This window comes from Mustela nigripes, chromosome 3, assembly GCF_022355385.1.
Source record: "Mustela nigripes isolate SB6536 chromosome 3, MUSNIG.SB6536, whole genome shotgun sequence".
In the NCBI taxonomy this organism is placed as follows: Eukaryota; Metazoa; Chordata; class Mammalia; order Carnivora; family Mustelidae; genus Mustela; species Mustela nigripes.
Genome location: NC_081559.1, coordinates 134,198,527 through 134,222,035, shown reverse-complemented (window position 1 = coordinate 134,222,035; position 23,509 = coordinate 134,198,527). Strand labels below are relative to the sequence as shown.

At 37.1% G+C, this 23,509-nt stretch overlaps 1 protein-coding gene across 1 annotated transcript in view; it reads right to left on the bottom strand.

Annotated features, from left to right (window-relative positions):
• LOC132014557 (uncharacterized protein C8orf34-like) overlaps positions 1–23,509 on the bottom strand; it is an 80,766-nt gene that overhangs the window by 26,594 nt on the left and 30,663 nt on the right. The window contains exon 3 of the mRNA XM_059395514.1: positions 2,807–2,866. Coding sequence (XP_059251497.1) covers positions 2,807–2,866 — 60 coding nt within the window. The remainder of the gene's footprint in view (positions 1–2,806; positions 2,867–23,509) is intronic.

Genomic DNA, 23,509 nt, shown 5'->3' with positions numbered 1-23,509 from the left:
AAAATATCTCATTTTTTATTTGGTAAAAATACAAATCCAATTCTAGAAGCACCTGGGTGACTCAGTTGGTAAGAATCTGCCTTCTGCTCAGGTCATGATCCTGGGGTCCTGGGACTGTCCCCCATGTCAGGCTCCCTGCTCAGCAGGGAGTCTGCTTCTCCCTCTGCCCCTTACCCTGCTCATGCTCTCTCTCACTCTCTCTTTCATATAAATAAATAAAATCTTTAAAATAATACAAATTCTATTCTAGAAAAATAATACATTAAACCCCAGAAAATATAGAATGGAAATTCCATCTTAGTTTTCATAGAGGAAATTCTATTGTCTCTAGTCTCGATTTAGGTCTAAACAATATTGTCTAATGTCATGTGGTTATAATTCTGTCTAATTATAAGACTAAATTAAAAAAAAAAAAACCTAGACTTTGATCTGCAAAGAGTTGCCTAAACTTTAAGAAGAAATGTTAAATATATTAAAAATGTAAACACTATCGTTTATTTGAGTTTTAGTGTATACTAAATAAAAGCAAATGTTTGCTAGCACTGTTTTAACTTCAATGCTTCTAACATTTATAAATATTTTTCCTTATTGTTTGCTGGTTCGACTAACATGCAGAAAGAGAGCAAAATTGAAATAAGAGCACAAGTGGGGGGAAAAAAGCAACTATCATTTTATGGCTCACATTCTCAACATGTCCTCAATGGAGAAGAATTTGAGCATATATTTCCTAAAGACCAAATGCATTAATATCTACAGAAAGAAGCCAACTAGTAATGAGCTAATAGTTCACTAATTAAGGTCATATTTATAGCTTTATTGTAAAGAATGATCATTTGCTGGTTTAAAAAAAAAAGGTTAAAAATCTAAACATCGACCAATAATAGGTAAAAACCCTCTGTGATACCAAACCCCCCCAAAATGCTTATGGGCAGTTCGCACATACTTGTAATCTTAAACTCAAAGTAGGTGATGATTCTCTTAAGTTAGAGATTTTATACCCCTAAGCAATCAAAAATTTTGCTTTTTAGAGTAAATGAACAAATAAAACTCAAGAAATGTATTAATAGAATTTTCCTCTTTACCTATATTATAAAAATTGGGGGTTTTCCATGATGTATGTAGTCACTGTCTAGAACTAACATTGAAAGAATACATTAAGGCAGAGCTTCTTGAACTTCAGGGTACTTTGAATCACACAGGGATCTTGTTAGAATTCAAATTTAGATTATCTGGATCTGGTGTGATTTTGCGTTTCTTTCAATCCCCCAGATATTGTCCATGTTCCTTATCAGAGAACCACATTGAGCAGCAATGCCCTGCCAGAACCTCCAATGAAAAAGCACAAATTCTTAACCCTGTTCTCACATTAAGCATTCACAACTCTGTAAAATATGTATTTTAGATTGCACATTCATAAAAACAGAGAAAATAAGGATCTTCTTCCTGGATAAGAACTATAAAATTAAAATAAGATTTATTTATAAAGTTCCAGGGCACCTGGGAGATTCAGTCAGTTAAAGATCTGCTTTCTGCTCAGGTCATGATCCCAGGGTCCTGAGATCGAGCCCCGCATCAGGCTCCCTGCAGAGAAATGCTGAGCTAGGAGCTTCAGCGACCACAGAATCCTAAAGAGAAATTCTGCTGGTGTACATTAAAAACAGTGTCTGCCTCCCTTTGGCAACATTAATTGCTTTAATATATTCTACTCAATCTCCATATCAAACTGATTAAACTAAATTGAAAGTTGGTGCTCTAACCCTCCAATTTTTTCACACCATATATTTCGATTTTCCTAACCTGAACCCAGAAAATCAACCTGGTTATTTCCTTTCATTTTCTCTTCTCCATGTGCCTTTGTCAAAACTTGAACCACCTCCAAACATGCAAATGGAAGATGTTAGAGACTTAAAGGGGTGCTAGGCACTCTGATTTTCCTTTCTGAGTGGTATTTGGAAGCAAGTGTGAGTTTAAGTGTGTGTACACTGTTCTGAATAAATTTTCAGTGGCACATTCAGTAAGCCACTCAAACTGGGTTTGGAATGGATGCATGCACACAAGACTAAAATATTTAGAGAACTGGATTCTTTATTTCCGAGGAGCAATATTCAAACCAAATATTTGGTACTTCCACAACATCATCACCAAACTATTTCCCAGTTCCCTTCACCTACAACAGATTCAGATGCCTAATTTAGTGACCGCTGTGGTTTGGCTTTAGATGGAGTTTTATGGATTCTATCCACAGATAGAATCTGTAAGTTCCCAAATACCATTTGCAGACACTCCAAAGACACATCCTGTGACACAGAGCACCCTTGGATATCTCCAAAATAAATCCAGACATCTAAATGGTTTCCTAACAAAAATCTACCATATATTTTATTTGTCAAGAGAGCACTTTGCTTAATGGCCTGCACAAGTTATGTCCTTGATGAGCATTTATCACATGAATGAAAGCCATTTTGGTACAGATTGTTCTTTCCATAAGAGCAATGATAATATCTTATTATTATGTACACATGTTTCTCATTTATTAGGATATCAACAAATGTTTGTGAGTGGAAATATATGATAGCCCTAGGTTTGTGCAGTTTTGCCTTCATTTTCAGGATGACTGACTTGTTATAAGGCTTCCCTCTATCAATGAGGGAAAAAAACATTTTGATAACATGTTATTCATTATCTTGGTTTTGTGGGCATGACCAGTGAATTGCTATAGACTGGAAATCCTTCAGCAGATGGAGAGATACCAAGTGAATATTCGTCCTATACGACAGACTGACTTCAGACTATGTTACAAAGCTACCTTAAAACTCACTTCTTCCGTGTAGTTTTTCAGTGACTGTCCTCCACTGGAGACTTCTCCCTAGAGGCAAAGAGGAAGAGAAGTTGAAAAAGTCAGAGGAACGAGAAAGAGAACGATGGGAGATGAATCATGGAGAGTAGTGAAACCTGGGAACAACACCAAATCCTTACTGTTTTCCCACCATCTCAGTTGATATTTATGGGGTAGTCAGTTTGGCAACTTTCTTCTCTGAAGGAAATAATTTTTTCAAGGCAACAATATTTCTCTTAAGTGGATTTTAAGTCACATAAACGAATAACCACTAGGAAGAGCTAAATAATCTTAGGATAGAATACTAAAAGAAATGGATAAAATTTTCTGTTACTAGTTTATAAATATGTTCTTTAAGTTAGATTAAGAAAAAGGTCACTCATTCCGTATTCTATAAATCTGTATGAAGATCTAACACATGGACTTAAAAATATTTTTATGGGGAGAGTATAGATCATTATTAACCTGTCCTTTCCCCAATGTTTATATGCAGCCTTTCTCACCTCGCTTGTACATTATTACTAAATTCTCCATTATTTGTGCTTTTTACTAGACCTTCACTGGGCACTAGTAATCACTGAGATTTAAATCATAGAAATTCAACATCAAATTAAATATATATCCCCAATTCATCTAAACATTGGTAGTCAAAATGGTCAAACAACTCATTAGTTTGAATAAGTTATATTTTTATACTATGCGGCCAGAGATATTTGGCCATAAATTCTGAGATATGAGAAAAAGATAAATTCTAGGAGAACATATATGTTTATAAGATAACTAAGTAAGTGTGAATGGAGCTTACATTTGTTTCTAATTTTTCAAGGACATTCTTTTTTTATATTTCAAAGACTCTCCATATATTACCTCACTTGACTGGTTTTTCACTACAGCTTAAGGGCAAGACATCCTCAAGCCAATCTGATATATAAAGACCCTAAAGCCATAGGGGCTTAGGAAAATGTGTAACTTCAAGGGGCTTGGTATAGGCAAAGCTCTGCTGGGACCTGACTCAACTCTGACACTTCTCTATCTCACTGAAATGAAAAGTTTAAAACATAAAAAAAAAAAAAAATTAAGTGTACTTTATTTTCTAAAAACTGTGATGTATATTCCAAAGCATTTTGAGACGGTTCAAAAATAAAAATAAAAAGAATGCTCATTTCGAACCAAAAATTAAGCTAAAAATAAAGTGCTGATTTCCCTAAATGCTTAGAAATCACAGATATATATATTATTTTTTCCAAATCATGGTTTCCACTGGTGAAAAATTCTTATGCTAGGGGTGCCTGGGTGGCTCAGTCGTTAAGCATCTACTTTCAGCTCAGGTCATGATCCCTGGGTCCTGGGGTCCAGCCCCACATTGGGCTCCCTGCTCAGCAGGAAGCCTGTTTCTCCCTCTGCTGCACCCCCCTGCTGGTCAGATAAAACCAAGGCACTGTGTACACTATAGGGCTTCTTGACAGGCTTGTTTCTTCCCACAGTGCCAGGTACTTTTCAGTGTCTGCATCACAGAAAAGGAGAAACCCACACAACACCATTTGTTTCAAAGGCCACACAGACTGGAGTTAGGCTGTAACTTCCATTCAGAAATCACTGACCTGGGTGGCACTGATGAATGAGGACCACAAAGTAAAAAGACTCTGAGAGGAAAATACTAAGGAAGCAAACACTTCGCAGAGAGGATTACAAATCTGGCAAAGGGCCAAGTGAACGAAACAAAGAACAAGATGTCAGGCTCTCTAATTCTTAGGGTGGGAATAGGGTGGCTCCCATCAAGAGGCTCCATTCAGTATGACTGTCTGGGGTTTCCCATTTCCAACATGGGACTGTTGAAATGCTGATGCTGACCTTCCCTCCTTCCCCTGCTGGGGGTGCTAATGAAATAAAATCCCTTTCAAAGCACAAGGTTGTCAACTAAGGTCATCCTATTCTAAATTTTAAAAAACTGGCATTTTAAGTATCAAGTCATTCAACAACATAATATTTTGATAATCATCCAGAAGTAAATCAAAATTACCCAAATGAAAAACTCAGAGAGAGAAAATAAAGAAAAACTGGTGTGATTACGGTTTACCATTTGGCATGGGATTGTGGCTGTTAGAGGTGAGGCTCTTGAGGCTCTCCTTTTTATTTTCCATTTAAGAAAATATTCTCAGTGAAACAGAATATACTAGGCTAGGCTAATATATACTAGCTAGACTAGGCTCACAGAACATACTAGGCTAGAATATACTAAGCTAGACTAGGCTCACATTCTCCTGAATCCAATACCATTTTTCAGTATCCCATGCTTCTCTTACTTAAATCAGTATTTTCTACTCACCTCTTACAAATCCTTAGATAAAATACATATAAACTTCCACTTTTACATAGAATATATTTATTCACAAATGTTTTATGTGTTAGGCCTTTGGTATGAATTTCTTCCAAAGAAATTTTCACGAAAACCCTAATTTCACCAGAATGCTCTTTCTTCCAGCTTTTATGAATGAAATTAAACAATAATCCTAACACAGAAAGCATGCTCTTAAGAAGAACATGTAGGAGAAAAGGTTGCTTGATAGGAATGGCCAAGGCATATATAAACTCCAGGGACTCGTAAATGTCACCCATTATTTATTCCAAAGTATTTATTAAGCACCTACCAACGCCACATACTGCACTAGGTGTGGAGACAAAGAGGTGAACAAGAACTCATCCCTACCATAAAAAGTATACTTTAAGAAGACAGATATAAAAAGTTATTCGAATATAGAGCAAGTGTTACTTGACATAGGTGAACTCAAGGTGCTATGAGGAAAAAAAATGAGGAAAGGGCACCTAGCCTTTCATTTATTTAATAAGGCTTGAGAACTTATTTAATTCATTTATTTAATAAGTATTGAGAATTCTCATGTGCTGAAAGTTTTTGTAGCCATTGCATACATGTGGTCAAAAAGACAAAGTAGAGGAATTTAGGAATTTCCAAGTGGAAATTATTATTTATTTAATTTAATTTTATTTATTTATTTGACAGAGAGAGATCACAAGTAGGCAGAGAGCCTGATGTGGGGCTCAATCCTAGGACCCTGAGATCATGACCTGAGCCGAAGGCAGAGTTTAACTCACTGAGCCACCCAGGCACCCCGGAAATTATTTTTAATATTAGTCTTAAAGACTTAGTCAATGAGCCAGATAAAGGAGCTGCATAAAGAGGAGCACTCTTACAAGGAAGGAAGATTTTATGTGGGGGCCCAGACACAATTCAGCAAATACATGAAACCACAAGTATAACAATGAAGACCACTAATTAGACTATGCACAGAAATATATTCTATTTTTAGAAAGAGAGGTATTAATATCATACATCATTTCCTAATTTTATACTACAATTTCCTGTAATATAGCTGTTAATATGATGGTCATATGTTGTGTTTTCTAATTTTTATTACACAGGATTATTGAATTTCTGGCAGATGTTAAAGAAATTGAAGTTCAGCTTTCCAAACTCCAGCACATTCTACAGGCAGGAGTTACTATTGATGTCTAAGAAAATAGGCAGTGATCTATTTCCAATCAGTAAAAAGCTAGGTACAGTAGTTTGTAATTCAGAAATTTTTGGAAAGCTCAAAATTCTTTCAAATCACTGATGGAGTCAATAACTTAATAGTTATACTTGCCTTCAGACTCATATATTAACAAGTACTGTTTCTAATTGGCCCTGATATTTTTCATATTAAGTTAAATTTCTTTTTTTCTGAAATTTTGCCCATGATCTTGTGAGTAAATGTTGCACTAATGCAGATATTTCTTTCTCTGAAAATAACACCTTTATCCAATAGAGGAGATACCTGACTGCTTAGCATTGCTAAGAGTTAAAAGACTGACATTTTAAGATAAGATGTTATGATTCACTCTGTCTTTAAGTTCCACGGATGCTGCAGATTATATCTGCACTAGAAATCAGCAATCTAAGGCATGATCAGAAGTCAAATTTGTCCCCTCGGAAGGGACAAATAATACTCAATCCCTAAGCATATATCTAACTGTTAAACTAAAATGAAGAAATTTACATTTTTCTTCCAATTTTTTTTTTTTTAATGTTAAACTAAATAATTCCCTTATGGTAATGCCTTTGCCTTAGAGACTTACTATTAAGAAAAAAAAAAAAAAGGAAAAATGCAGGAGCAATTATGGAATTAATGATTATCACTAATAATGTTACATTTTTTTAAAAGATTTTATTTATTTATTTGACACAGAGAGAGAGAGATCACAAGTAGGCAGAGAGTCAGGCAGAGAGAGAGAAGGGGAAGCAGGACGTGACATGCCCTGGGCTCATGACGTGAGCCAAAGGCATAGGCTTTAACCCACTGAGCCATCCAGGCACCCTAATAATGTTAAATTTTAAATAATTTAAGGTGTTTTAGTGTTCCTTCTTATCTTCTGAAAAGTAATAATTCAGTTGCAAAAATGAGGGAAAAAAAATTTTATTCTTTTCTTTCCTTTAATCTCATGTGAAACAAAAGAGGGGGAAATGAAAAGCCAGTAATGAAAGGCTCCCTGTTTGAGAGAGTGGTAACTTTTATCAGCAGATTTTGGGCAAGAGAAGGGACAGGATGAGAGGGTGAAGCTATAAGAATGGATGACTAGGGGGCGCCTGGATGGCTCAGTGGGTTAGGCTACTGTCTTGGCTTGGGTCATGATCTCAGGGTCCTGGTATCAAGCCCCACATCGGGCTCTCTGCTCAGTGGGGAGCCTGCTTCCTCCTCTCTCTGCCTGCCTCTCTGCCTACTTGTGACCTCTCTCTTTCTTTCTCTGTCAAATAAATAAAATGTTTAAAAAAAAAAAAAAAAGAATGGATGGCTAGTGTTAACGACATTTAATTGCACTGACTTGTAGAACAGACAGAGATATATATTACATTATTGGTCAATTGATTTTAGGAAAATCCTTTTGACCTTCAATGATTATTATACTAGGCATACATATCTTCTCTGATATGTTGATGAACTTATCATATCAATGATTAATACTGTTTCACTATTACCATATGCAGAAAGTAGTATTCATTCATTCTTTCTAAAATGATTTAGGGACGTCTGAGTGGCTCAGTCAGTTAAGCTGCTGATCAAGCCTCAGGTCCCTGACATAACTCCATGCTCAGTGGGGAGTCTGCTTGTTTTTCTTTCTTCCTCTGCCCCTCTCCCATTCTCTCTCCCTCTCTCTCTTTCTCAAATAAATAAAATCTTTAAAAAATATTAAAATAAAAATAAAATGGTTTAATGTGCCAAACGAGCAAACTATCAGCTGTAAGATCTTGGAGAGTCAACTTTTCTTCTGAAGCAGAGTTTCTTCATAGATAAAACTTAGACAGAGAACCACAGGGTAGTGTTTCATATGACATAGTGAATGTGTAAGAATATGCGAAATTTCCACTGTCAAGTGCAGTGTTATTATTTCGCAAATGTCTGTATCTCCATTGATCCCCCACCTATTGGTTTTCCTGGTTCTTGCCCTGGTCCCTTTACTCAAATTTCTATGTGTTCTTTTGATACCATGACATCTTTATCAAAACATGTATCACATTCTATTATAATCACTGGTTATTTGCTCAGTCTTTCCTGTTTAAGTTCTTGGAGAGCAAAAATTATTTTTATTAATTTTTGCTTCCTATGTCCTGGTGCTGGGCCTGACAAAATGGAGAATGAATGAGTAAATAAACAATCTGTAAATCTTATGTGCTCTGGATCTCTGCAGAGACTATACGATTCAAAATTTATAAATAATGGGATAAAAGAAGTAAATTGCTTTTTAAAATGATTAAATGAGGAAATTATTACTGAATGCTTGTTTAACAAATCCACTGAAGGGACACCTGGGTGACTCAAGTCAGTCACCTGAGCCTTCAGCTCAGGTAATGATCCCAGGGTCCTGGGATTGAGGCCCACTTCAGGCTCCCTGCTCAGCAGACAGCGTACTTCTCTCTCTGCCTCTACCTGCCAATCCCCCTGTTTGTGCTCTCTCTCTCTCTGACAAATAAATAAATAAAATCTTTTTTAAAAAGTTAAAAAACAAAACAAAACCCACTGAAGAAGCTTCTGATTAATTAGGATTTATAAGTAGTTATTAATAGAATTTTTACCTTGAAATATGAAAAATAGGTATCATTAAGTATATTTTTATTATTTTTTGATAACTGAGTGTTATGGGTGACTATTTTCATAACATGAAAAATGGAAATATTCAAAATTGACCTTTTAAAAATATAATGAGATACAGAATTAAGGAAAAACCACATTAAAAAAAACTTTGAGAAATAAAGACTAAAATGGAAGAAACACAAGATAAAACAAACACAACAGATAATGCCTGAGGAGAATCAGAATGTAAAAAAAAGATAGGGAAAATTTTTAATCAAAAAGAAATTTAAAAAGGGATTTTTAAAACAGCATTTTAGGGGAAGTGATAAATACTGAAGATAGGTAAAAGATGATATAGAGTTGACTCTTGAATGACGCAGGGGTTAAGGGTGCTAACCCCTTCCCTCTGTTCCAGTCAAAAATAGATGTATAACTTTTGTCTCATCCATAACTTAAGTTCTAATAGTCCATTGTTGACCAGAAGCCTTGCCCATAATATAAACAGCCAATTAACACATATTTTATATGTGATATGTATTATGTACTGTATTCTTACAATGAAGTAAGCTAGAGAAAAGAAAATGTTATTAAGAAGATGGTAAGGAAGAGGGGCGCCTGGGGGGCTCAGTGGTTTAAGCCTCTGCCTTTGGCTCAGGTCATGATCTTAGGATCCTGGGATTGAGCCCTGCATCAGGCTCTCTGCTCGGCAGGGACCCTGCTTCACCCTCTCTCTCTCTGCCTGCCTCTCTGCCTACTTGTGATCTCTGTCTGCCAAATAAATAATTTTTTAAAAAAAACGGTAAAGAAGAGAAAATATACTTACAGCACTGTACTATATTTATGGGGAAAAAAAAATCCCTATTTAAGTCGCTCTACACATGGTTTGAACCCATGTTGCCCAAGGGTCAACTACAGATAATAGAAGACCCTAAAGAAGAAAACAAAAGCAAGGGAACAGAATAGATGCAAAAAATTGTAATTCCAGAAAATTTCCCTGAAATAATAATAACAAATTACATACTGAACAGCATATCTGACAATAGTTAGCCAGACAGTCTGACTACCAAAAGATAAATTCTAGCAAATTTATTGTATTTTAAAGAAAAGGAAGGGGCGGCTCGTTGGTCTACTGGGATGATTCTCGCTTTGGGCGCTAAAGAAAAAGAAAAAGTCCTTCGGACATTTAGAAAAAGAGATCACATGATATATGGGGGAATTTAGATTATCATTAAATTTTAACAATAGCGATGTATGCCAGTAGAAAGGTGAAGATACTGAAGGAAAGAAAATGTGAGCCCAGGAATCTGGTAGAGAATGAGCTTCAAAAAACCAAAATGCCTACACATATGAATGGATGGTGAGCATTAACTACAGAGTTAACCTGTCCTGAGGCCACATCGCAGTTTGAAAGGGGAGAATATATTATGAATTAGCTATCTACTCTGACCATGTGGATTTTGTACAATTATTAAAAAAATGAGAGAGAATAGAAAAAGCATATGCATTTTTTTGTTTTCAGTATTCATATTGGTAGATGGACTGAGACTGTTGGGTGTAATGCTTTAAAACAAATAAGTTATTATGGACTATATTAATTCTAATATCACTTTTATCATTGAATATCAAAATTGTGGGTATGAAAAAGAAAGAGATAAAGATATAATAATAAAAGATTAAATTAAAGTCTTGGTATTCTCTAATCTGAATTCAAAGTGTCAATATGAACTAACTGCCCACTCAAAAGGGCTAAAAATAATGACCAACCCAGTAGCAATGAGCATCCCTAGTGTCTAGACTGTGATCTAGAAACACTGTTTCTCACTAGAGGAAACGAGGGGTTTTTCAAAAAACATTGGTTTATTCCATGTTTGGTGCAAGATATGTAAAACATAGGCTTGGGACATCTTATGTTTAACTTATGCTTATCTTATTTCATAGATTAAAAGAGATTTAAAGACATACCTGATTTTAAAAAGTTGGCAAAGTTGACAGTAATGTCAATAGGTGCATTTTTGAGTGATAAAGCTACTTTTAAAATGGAAGGAACCGATGCTAATAAAATTTAGGATAGTTGTTATTTATGGGGAGAGGCAGAGGTTGTGACGGGAAGAGGCAGAGGTTGTGACTGGGACAGGGCACAGTAGAGGGATTTCTCAGTTGTCTAGCAAAATTCTATTTCTTAATGTGGGTAGTAGTGTCATTATAATAAGTCATGAAGCCATAAGTTTCATTTAGGTGATTCTGTATATTTGTGTTCTATTTTGTAACAAAAGCTATATAAAATTAAAAAGCAGCCAATTCTAATATTAAGCTATAAAGTTACAGATGTAAAGGGAAACTCTTTAAAAATTAGAGTGAAATGTTATAATGCTCTATTTACTATTGGCTACATCTCCATGGTCACATATCTAATTTCTCATTAATCCAAATCTTTAGGTGTATGTAACGAAGTAATTATTGGTTATATATCTAGACAAGTACTTAAAGAAAATTCTTATTGTTCTGATTCAATCTTAAGCTAATCTAATTATAACACTGACCTCATAAAAATCAGTTGGCAATTTTGATTTTTACCATTCGAAATAATTATGCCTTTAAATTCTCTTCCATTAAGCTTTTAAAAAAATCAATACATGTCACTTTGGAATCTGTAAAGTACCTGTATAAATTCTCTAAGGTCAATGAAATATGAATGTCAGTGTCATAATTTAAACCAAACATACAATGTATTCTTTTAAAATTAAATTAACTTGTGTCTTTGCAAAATGGCTAAATGGCTAAGATGGCCAACTTCCTGAACTGTGACTCAAATGGGAGCAGGCAGGAAAACTGATACCCAGTGCTCATGAAATACCAAGACTTTTATTTCTCTCCTGTTCTCAGCCCATGTTTCCTTAATTTAAAAAAAAAACAAAAAAACAGTGATTGATTTTTTTTTAGATAAGTAACAATACTAGGCATTTCTCTACATTGAAAGAAACCTATTTCTCTTACAGATCATGGACACAAATAATTTTGTGTTTCCTCCAACATTATCTCTGATTTTTTAATTCAGCAACAGAAAGACCAGTTTCATATTTCAGACATTCTTACATTATTTAAAAAACATCATAGGACTATGGAATAAGAAAAATTCTTTTTCACTGACTTGTAAATGTAAACAAATGTAGGCAGTATAGTGCAGAAGTACTGCGTTAAAAGTATTTTTATTCCTTAAAACATTTATTTAAAGGAGGTTGATTTCCTTATGTTTTAATTGATTCCTTAAGTAGTCAAGGGGAATGTAATCTACAGAATTAAGTTTCAAACCAAATAAATAAAATGTATGAAGTAACATTATCTAGCCAGTCACAAACTTGGCAGCTGATGTCATAAACAGTGTCACTAGGAGAGTTGTGACTTGCTTGGAGGAAATATGTTGGAACATAATCAATTTTCCAAGAGGTGACCTCCAAATAAATAAGAAAAGTGACTTAGAGGAGAAGATAGAGGTGGTATTTATTCAAAGTATCCCAATTACTGACTCTGAAGTTTTGCCTATAGTCTCTAGGATAATTGAAAAGACAATTCCCACTATTATGTCTAAACTTGCCTCCTGTGTTTATGTATAGCATTTCTTGTTTAATATGTGTTGGTCACTGGACTAAGACTTGGCCTTGATTTGACATACTATCAGAAGGTGGTAAAAAAAAATGATGCCCTCGGGGGCGCCTGGGTGGCTCAGTCGTTAAGCGGCTGCCTCCGGCTCAGGTCATGATCCTAAGGTCCTGGGATCGAGCCCCACATCCGGCTCCTTGCTCAGTAGGGAGCCTGCCTCCCCCTCTCTCCCTCCTGCTTCTGTTCCCTCTCTTGCTATGTCTCTCTCTGTCAAATAAATAAATAAATAAAATCTTTAAAAAAAAAAAATGATGTCCTCAGGAGGCACGAGAACAGGCTTTGGAGTCAAGCAACTATGGGCTCACACCCCAGTTCTGCCACATATACTATGTGCATGGGACAAATTATATAACTTCCCTGGGTCTCAATTTCTTTTTCAGTAAATGGTGACAACACCATGTGCATCTCATGGGTTACCATGAGGACTATGTGAAATAATGTTGATAAAGCACAGAAAACAAGATTGAAAGCCTAGCTGTTATCATTATTAATCAGGATAATAAATGTTAGTACTAGTATTAGGAGGTTTTCAGTGAATGAAAGACTGAGAAATCTAACCTGCTACTATGCAAGGTAAGAAAATTAGAGATACGCTTAATTCTTCAAGGAGATAGTTGAAAAGGGGACCCGGCTGTGGGGAAATCACATGTTAATTTTTCATTTCTCTAGTCTTATTTTGGTGTCACTTTAATTACAAGGATCTTACACTTTCAATGACAGGTAATTGCCAAAGGACTTCATGTACAAATAAATCTTCAGCAGTAACTTAAGGTTGGCTGATGGTAAGAGAAAGAGGACTTTTACAAGACTGGACATTAGAACTAGAAAGAAGCAAATGCCACAAATGAAGAGAATTGTTGAGAAAAGGGAATAAGACAGCATCCTTAATAGGACTTTATTCTTGACCATCTCTTCTTCAACTCAAGAGTGTCCCCAAATAGGGACACCTGGGTGGCTCAGTCAGTTAAGCAGCTGCCTTCAGCTCAGGTCATGATCCCGGAGTCCTGGGATCAAGTACCACATCGGGCTCCCTGCTCAGCAGGGAGTCTGCTTCTCACTCTGTTCCTTACCCCGCTCTTGCAGGCTCTCTCACTCCCTCTCTCTCAAATAAATAAATAAGACAAAACCTTTAAAAAAAAAAAAAAAAGAGTGTCCCCAAATAAGCCAGTCATACTGAGTAAACTCCAGATCCCTATACAGTCAGCAACTCTGTCTCTTTGTCTCTCTGTCCTTCCTCCTGTCCCTCCTCCCTACTCAAGCCATTCCTTTGTGCATTTCATGCCTACTCCCTGATGTCGCCTAGCAAGATTATACTCTTGACAAGGCTAAGTGCAGTACTTCTTATTCCAAGAGGAATGACCCACACATTTGTGTTGCTCTTTCCATGTGTTCCCATGATTCCCCAAAATTAGAGAAATTACCACACTGACTGCCTCGGTCAGTCCACTACATTGTCAACTCCACAGACACACCTTTAACGTTTGCGGGCCTGAGGCAAGAGGTCAAGCAGAGGTCCACAATGCCAACAAGCTATGAAATAAAATATATTCTGACTTCCAAACAAATTTGGCAGGCTAGCTTCAAATTCAAAATTCTTATATTCCTTTAAGTTCTGCACCATAACTGGGCAGAAAAGGGACAGCAGGAAGGCAGTGCTGACCCTAGGGCCATATTCTTGCCTCTCTTTTCCCCCATCCCATGCTGTACCACCAGGGGCTTTGTGAATGTATGTTCAGATGTCCCTGCCTGCATCTCCAAGCTCATTTATACCCTCCCAGATAGCTGCTGCTTGTCCACACCTCAGGCTTGGCAACTGAGCTCTTGGGGAGGGATGGACAAAAGAAAGAAGCCATGGAGTCTCAGGAAGTAGGTTTCACTCTTTTTGGGCAGAAGACTCCAAGATCCTGTACAAAGCATATGGTCAGGCTCCAAGTAGATATAGTCCCTTGACTGAGGGACTCCTCATCTCATGCAGGGGGCACAGCCTGGAGCTAGACTAAGGACACCATGGAAGCTCTCTGACAGTAGACACTTCCATCTCTTTAGTATCTGTAGCACTTAAGGCAGGACTTGGCTTCTGAGAGTCACTCCAAAGTATTTTTTTGAATGAATGAGGATTATTACAAAAGGCATATATTTTTAATTTAAGGTGCCAAGTTATCAAAAGATAGTTAGAAAATGTGGTTAGAAACATAGGAAGACAAAGACTGTAAAAGTCTTGAATATTTTAAAAATGAGAGAATTGTGGAGATTCTAATAGCAAGAGATGGGGAGAAAGGTCGTATTTTAGATCTTTTTAGGGTCCACAGAAAATATGTTTCAAATATGAACTAAAGAAAGATACTTTAAAAATGGGTTCTGGGGTGTGTGTGTGTGTGTGTGTGTGTGTGTGTTTGATGTGGACAATTATTCTAAAACATAGATAAACAAAAATAAACTAAGGATAGACTATAAGAATAACAATAAATGAGTGAGAGATTCAATGAAATTGCCCTATCAAAAAACAGACCTTCAGCCTCAACATCTAAAATGGCTTATCTGAGGAAAAATCAGAGGCACAGTTCTCTCTAGCATAGGCAGAATGCTTTGCAGTGTGATCACCAAGCAAGCTGGATAAAGCTTTAAAAGGAAACAAAGTGGAAAAGGATGTGGAAGGGCCTGTTTACCAAAGATACCCTTGCAATCAGATTCTGCTAACTGTAGGGTATACCACACTTCTTCAGCCTTGTCTCACATTTCTGTGAACTATGAAGTGCTACCAGAGTTTATGCGGATCAGCAACACGCACAAACTTGGGAACCACAATTTGAATGCTTGATTAAATCTAAGGCAGGGCATAGAACTTGGAGCTCATAATGATGCTCCAAGTCTCTTTGATGCAGTACTGTTTTCTCTTTGTGGTCTAAAACCCTTGCCCCTTTGGGAAGTAGAGCCCCAAGATGTTCTATAAGAAGAAATTTCTATGTTAATTCTTAGTCCAAAAAGTAAATTTAATGTGCCTTACAGAACAAAGCTTACTTTGGGGCCTTGAAAAGGGCCAAACCACATCACAGAGAGTAAGAAGATATCTTCCATTCTCATGAAGGTATGCCCATCTTTAGAACCATGTTCAAAGCAAACATCTTTTGAAGTCTTACTGAACATGACTGAACATTGAGGTTTATTACAATGTTTTTGCATGTGTTTGCATTTTGTGACAACAGCTAGGATCAGAAGCAGAGAAGCCAAAAAGATTTGCTGCCAGGTCTGGGAATCTAAAAGCCAGAAATTTCAAGAGAAAAAAATAATTCTTATAACATGTGTACCCTAATTTTACATACTCTCAACGTTAATTGAAATAAACACCTGGAATCCTGGGTACTTTCTGACAATGCACTTCAAAGCCAAACTACTTAGCCCTGTCTCATATCCAGAGCAATACTGCAAGTTAGAAGTTCAATGTAGCTCATCTTATGGTTACTGCCAGTTAGTTAAACATACCAGTTTAATAAAGCTGAGTCATGAGAAGGCAGGCTTGGTATTTTTAAAGATCACAAATCTCCTGGGAAACAGTTCTCTTTACTCCTCCCAAATGCCCTTTGGAGACAACACAAATATAGCTAATCAAGGTACTTGTCACATAGAGTTTTGCCTTAGATTACTGAGAAGCTTTCATTTCACTCGGCTGAGCGCTGGCCTCAGGGCTGACCACGACATACAATCACGCAACATATACTCCAACCAAGGAGGTGACGGAGACAAATGTTGGCTACTTTTGTGGAGGAGAAAAGCTTCAGTGGCAGGTGAGATAAAGCAATACACAGCAACACATTTTCAAGTTTTTCAAGAAGATGAAACTAACCTAGTTAAACTAATCGTTAAATATGCTGCTATATTATTTAAAAGATCACATATAGCATTATAAAAAGGTAGCTAGATGGCAGTTCACATGAAAAAGGAGGGAATCTTTAAGTAACTAAACTACTAACTCACTAACAACGTTAGAGTATATAGCAGTGCAATGAAAACTACTGTAAAGCTATTTCAGTGCCTCACAATCAGCTCTTCGGGTTAATAGATTGTACACAGCTGACTTGGTTAGAGTGTTGTGCTTTGGCTGGGTATGTTGTAAGGAGAGATGATTAAGATGGAGAAAAATCTAGTAAGAATGTGACATAAAGAATATTTAAAGAAGTCATTTACTTTTCATCATAAGGACAGAAGACGTAAAGAAAGAGTGAGATATTTAACTAAGAGAAGATTTAAAAGATGGAGAGGAAAACAGAGTTCTTTCTTGCTTCAGAGAGCAAAAGTAGGGGATATAGAAACATTTAGTTTCATGGAGGCAGATTTTTCTCTCCAAAAGAGGAGGCATTGTTGTAGAGTAATAAAATATGGGTGGGAGCAAGAAGTTTCAGGAAAGGCTGTTGCCTGAAATCTTGGGAGCAAAATGAGACAGTAAGCTACAGCAGGAGTTCTTCATTGAGGAAGATGTTGCCTTATAGTCTCACATTGAGCTTTCATACTTCCTTCTCTTAGGAAACCTGATCTCTTCCTAGAGTTCCCATCCTGGGCATCTACACTGAGGCATATTGGCAGCAAAGGGATAGAATCAGACTGGCTTTTGTTTCCCACAATTATAACCCTGTTGCATTTTTTTAAAGATTTGATTTATTTATTTGATGGGCAGAGATCACAAGTAGGCAGAGAGGCAGGCAGAGAGAGAGAGGAAAGCAGGCTCCCTGCTGAGCAGAGAGCCCGATGGGCTGCGGGGCTCTATCCCAGGACTCTGGGATCATGACCTGAGCCGAAGGCAGAGGCTTTAACCCACTGAGCCACCCAGGCACCCCAACCCTATTGTATTTAATTCAGGACAATGAAGTAAAAACCTTCAATAGCTAGCCTTGCTTTTGACTGTATTATCTGAAAAAGGAAGGGAGAATGGTCTTTATCTTGTAGCTACTACAGACCACACATGTGGCTCTGTGCTCAATCCTCATAATATTCATGTCAATTAATAATTTCTATTTTACAGACAAAGAAATAGACTAAGGAAATTCCAAAGTAGAGCCAGGTTTTGAATTTTATGGTCTTGATCCCTATGATCTTTCTAGAAGATAGAGAATGAAATCAATTACATTAGTCAAATTGAATGTATAGACTATGACTGAGGTTAAATTAAGTCCCTACCTGGACCCTTAATCCAGTTCCGTCAATTCCTCTATCTACAATTTTCTACTCCTTAGTTTTGCTAATCTAGGGTCAACCAAACAAATTACTTACACTAAACCTGAATGTAAATTCTTATTCTGGACAATGAACCCATTCAAGTACATGTAAAGTAACTTAAGGAAAAAACAACAACAACAAAAATAAAAAACAAAAACAACCTTACTGTAAATCATCAAAGCTTGCATTACGTTCTTATGAGAATTTATGAAGTAATATTGCAAAAACTTCATGCCCAGATAAATTATTTCATTTCTGCCAGGGGTAGCGCATGAGGGCGAATGTAAGAATCATTAAGTGTCTCTTCAAGACTTTCAGGATATAAACATGTCATTCAATACTCCTGGGAAGCCAAGCACCCAAATCAGTAGAAAAAGTATTGGCTTTGGAGACAAGATTAGGTCTGACTCTTTGCGTGTGTGTGTGTGTGTGTGTGTGTGTATCATTCATTCAGCATGTGACCTTTGGGTCAAGTCCCTTGGACTCTGCAAGTCTCTCTTTCTTTTTTCAGTTGTGAAGAGAGAAGAAAAAGAATAAGAGTGCTTTCAATTGAAAGATTAGGGGAAATATCCATAATGCATGGTGCTAGGCCCTCAATAAATCATTCCCACTTTGATTAAGAGCCAGCAATCCAAGACCATGGCCTTCGCTCTACCCATTGCCCTTTTGTCCTCTCATTCTCCAGCTGTGCTTAACTGCATGTGGGCTCCTGGGCAGACTTTTCTTTCCCTCTGGTAGTGAACATCCAGAAAAACTCACTTAGCCATCAACCCAGAGGCCACCTTCTCCTGGAAGCTGTCTTTGATCACTCTTCACCCTGTGGGCTCCATTAAATGGCTCCCCCTCCCATGTCCATGCTGTGTGTTTACATATCAGAGCATTTCTGTGCTCTCACAAAGTTTGTTCATTCAGCTGCCTTTCCCATCATACCATCACCTCTTTAATGCTATGAAGTATATCTTTCATTTTTGGATGCCCAGTCCCTCAAAGAATACTTTACAGTAGAAGATGGTCAAAGAACGTCTGGTGAAAGAACAGATGCACTAAGCCCAGAGGTCAGGATAGCATATTATTTCACTGTTACTCTAAATCATTCTCTAAGAATAGTTTTATCTGTCAATATTCTCAAAATCTTAAGTAAGAATTCAGCTGACTTAAAACAAATGTGCCCTTCCAAGCATTTTAGTTCATTTGGGCTGCTATAACAAAATACTGTAAACTGGGTATTTTATTTATAAGATACAAATATCTATTTGTATCTTACAAATATTTATTTCTCTTACAAATATTTATTTCTCATAGTTCTGGAGGCTGGAAATCCAAGGGTGCCAGCGTGGCCAGTGAGGACCTTCTGTTGGGTTGCAGACTTCTAATTATATATTTGCATAGTGGAAGGAGCAAGGGAGCTCTCTTGGATGTCTTTTATAAGAGCATTAAACTCACTCATGGGTTGAAAGCCAGTCATCTCCCAAAGGTACCACCTCTCAAAGGCCTCAGCTCCTAATGGTATCACTTTGGGTATGAGGATTTTAACACAGGAATTTTGGAGGGACGCAAACCCTCAGACCATAACAACAAGATAACCTGAAAAGAATCCAGAAAAGTCAAAGGTTAAGTTTATCTGTATTTTCTACTGATAGTCAAAGACACCACTTATTTACTACTACATGTATGTGTAAATTCAATAGGCCCAATATATATGAACAAGGGGCTTATCCATGCTTTCATAATTTCACAGACAAGGAGTCTTTTAAGAATTTCATCTTGGGAGAACTCTCACTTCTGGCAGACTGGTTATTGAGGTTCCAGATGTTGGAGGGGGATGATTCTGAAACAAGGGGACTTGTGTGGAAAAACAAAAAAACTGTAACTTACGGTTTTCTAATTTTCACTCCTCCCACACAGAGGAAGGCCAGATTCTCCATTGTTTTTTTTTTTTTTTTTTCATCTGAATGGAAGTGAAGTATTCTCTTGCAAATGTAGTAGATGTTAACTTTAGACTGATAATTTAATGTTTTTTCCTCCCTAAATAAGATCAATATGTATATAATGGGTTAAAAAAAGTGAATTTGGTTAAGCATGTGCAAATATTAGAATGGTTTAAAGAAATATAGACTCTGTGTGTGCGTGTGTGTGTATGTGTAGCAGAGAAAGTCAATTATCATATGGTTTCACTTATTAGTGGAACATAAGGAGTAGCATGGAGGGCATTAAGAGAAGGAAGGGAAAAATGAAGGGGGGATATTGGAGTGGGAGACAAACCATGACAGACTATGAATTCTGGGAAACAAACTGGGGGTTTTAGAAGGGAGGGGTTTGGAGGATGGAGCACTGGGTGTTATATGCAGACAATGAATCATGAAACACTACATCAAAAACTAATGATGTACTTTATGGTGTCTAATATAACAATTTTTAAAAAAGAAATTTTTAAATATTGCTTCTTTCAAAAGCTCTGGCACTTTTCTTGGAAATGCAAAATAGTTAAAGCTAAAATAATTATTTTTTATCTTTATCATTATTGTCATAGTTGTAGCAATGTTGCTAAAAATAGTTACAGGAAAAGTAACTCTATGTTCAATAGTCTTTACCACTGAGTTCAGAACAAATTCCAACCTTTGAGGAACATTATGACCATATAGTAAGGAAGCCTACCTATTAAATACAATACACTATTTAAATGAGTGAGCCTAACAACAGTATAAGAAAATAAGTCTAAGAATCATTTGCATGCTCTACACCATCTCTGCTTTGGAAAGGAAGTGTAATTCTGAAAGGCCCCACGTTCCCACGCAGACAGCGAGCCGCCACAATCCCTTATAATTCTTCCTGCCTGAATTTGGAATAAAGTTAACAGACTCTGCAAAGCGCAGAAAAGATAGATAGTTCTTAATAGTGATACTATACTCCCTGATTTCTCAGAACTAATGCAAGTATGTTCATACATCACTCGTTTTAGGAGAGGATGTTCCAGCCTGAAAATCCCAGCCAAAAAGTATGGCTTGAATTCAGCTTCATGAGGAAGTCATCCTGTGTTCCTGTCCTGACTCTAGGTGAGCTTGAGAATCTGCTGTTACAATACAAAAGGTAGGCAGACCCAAAACCTCTGAGCCAACACAAAAACAAATGCATGAGGGAGAAAAGCAAGTCTGTTTTATTGTTCATATAAAAAAGAGAATTTAAAAGCAGAAACAAAAATAAAAACAAGCAGCCTTATCCCTGTGACTCTCCCTCCTGCCATGGTGGCGCCCACCCTGGGTTGGCAGAAGTGCACAGCCTGTCCTGATCTCTGGAAGAGACTGGAAGCTCCTGGAGGACAAAGGCAGGGCCTCATCACCATTGTGTTCTCAGGGCCCTCAGAATGCTTGGCACCCAGCGGGCACTCTGTCCATGTCTGCTGACTGACTGAATCATACCCTGTTGGGCTATTTCAATCCAAGAACCAATGGCAATGTAGAACAACTGTGACCAAGTTCAATAGCTACGATTTTTTGCACCTTACCTATAAATGATCTCAGTTCATTCTTCATGCAATCGTACAGAGTTGCTTTTATGAGTGAAAATACCGAGTTCGGAGAAACCACATTTCTTGCACAGTATCTTAGAGCTAAAAACAACTAATGCTATATTTGACCTTGGGTTTTTAGAACTCCAGAGTCCACATTCTATCCATTGTGCCTTGTCTTTATTTCTCTGAACACATACAAGATTTGGCCTGGTTTAGGTTTAAATTTTGGAAAAACTACACAGATTTAGCATTATGTTCAAGGCAAGCAACATTTTTAAGTTTGCAAACTTCTTAAAGTGAGCTAATCAGCTAGTGAGCTAGTTAATCATCCTCCTTGTCCCAGCACCTCCAGAGACTGATGGTAGAAAATGTACAGGGACAGAGACATTACAAAACTTTCCTACAGAGGGTACAAGGTTTAACTTCCATTTTTAAAATCAGCTTCAAGGATCTTGGTTGTAAGAAAAATGCAAAATAATAATAATAAAATTTATCTTTTATCAATTGCACAGCAAGACTTTAAAATGGAATCAAGTTTATTTCCACTCTGACAATCGCATTTTAATGATGAACTGCAAATGTAAGGGTAAGATGCCTTTTTTTTATGTTATGGAGGAGGAATTGTTTCAATTCGTGACTAGTATGCTTGTACGCATCTGATCACCCTGTGTGTAAATCATTTATTAAGCCCTCTGTCAACTGTGTTTAACTAAGTAAGAATTCTCTTTCATCTATAGGAAGAAATATCCATATGTGAAGACTCCAGATTTTCAGTGAAATAAGCTAGTCCTGTTCAAAATCATATCAATCAACACCATTTAAGTTATTCAGGATTTTGATCAGGATATTTATTTATATAGAATTTTTGGAGTGTTGTGGTGTGCATATTTGCTTCCCCACTTGTCCTGTTTAGACTAACATTCCTTACTATCCTTCCAATTAACACACTGATGAACAGTAAAAATAAACAAAAACAAAAAAGTATAGGATCCTAGACTAAAATGTTATTTACATTTTCTTACTTTTTTAAAACTCTTTTACCTTAAGCAGAGATGACTTTTCTTCATCCTTAAGGACTCAATTCAGAAGCAAAATTGCCCTACCACCTCCTCACATCTCTCACATACCCCCTCACACTCCACACCTCAACACTGTACCCTGTACCTTTCTACTGGGAGTAACACCCAGCATACGTGCTTAGCAAATATTTAGGGATTTTGATATGACTATATCAATTTGATATGATAATGAAGGAATTAGTGTTCATTATAATTTTTTAAAGATTTTATTTATTTGAGAGAGACAGACAGACAGATATAATGACAGAGAGCACAAGTCCAAAGGAGAGGCAGAAGCAGGCTCTGCATCAAGCAGGGAGCCCAATATGGGGCTTGATGCCAGGACCCTGGGATCATGACCGGAGCCAAAGGCAGACACTCAACTGACTGAGCCACCCAGGCGCCCCTCATTATAATTTTTTTTTTAAAAAGACTGCTTTTTCTACACTTATCATGAATAGTAGTCCAGAAATGTGCTAAAATTATGCTTTTCAAAATAGAATAAATTAGTTCCTAATTGAATTAATTCTATATAAGTGGTCTACATCATCTGAGTACTTCTATCTCTTGCAGGCCATGAATGTAGGGGAAATAGAGTCCTCCCCACTCCCCACCCCGGGCTGCCTACCTCATGCCTTCAAGCAGGCATCACTCTGTGTCCTGACAGATACTGTACTCAATGCAGGAGACATCGGAGGGTCTAATGGCAAATGCACAGCTACCATTTGCTGTCATATGCACTGTCTACACTGGGGACACTCTAAATTTTAAGTCACAGATGCAAATATACATGTGGTTACTTTTTACAGAGCTGGGGCTGTATTTCCCCACGGGTACCCAGGTGGCTTGGGCAATTGTAGGTGCCGGACATCTAGAGAGAGGCAGCAGTTTAACCACCATAAGTAAGGGGCCCGGCTCCAGAACCACACAGACCTGTGTCAAAGCCAGTTCTGCTCTTCCCTAGCTTTGAAATCTTGAGTGTTTGTGACCCTCTTGACAGCATTTTCTTCAGCTGTGAAGCTGATATAACAACGCCGGTCGCATATGAAGATTTTATAAGATAGTTTCTGGGAAGACTGCACAGTTTCTAGCAAATAATACATTTTCAATACAAAGG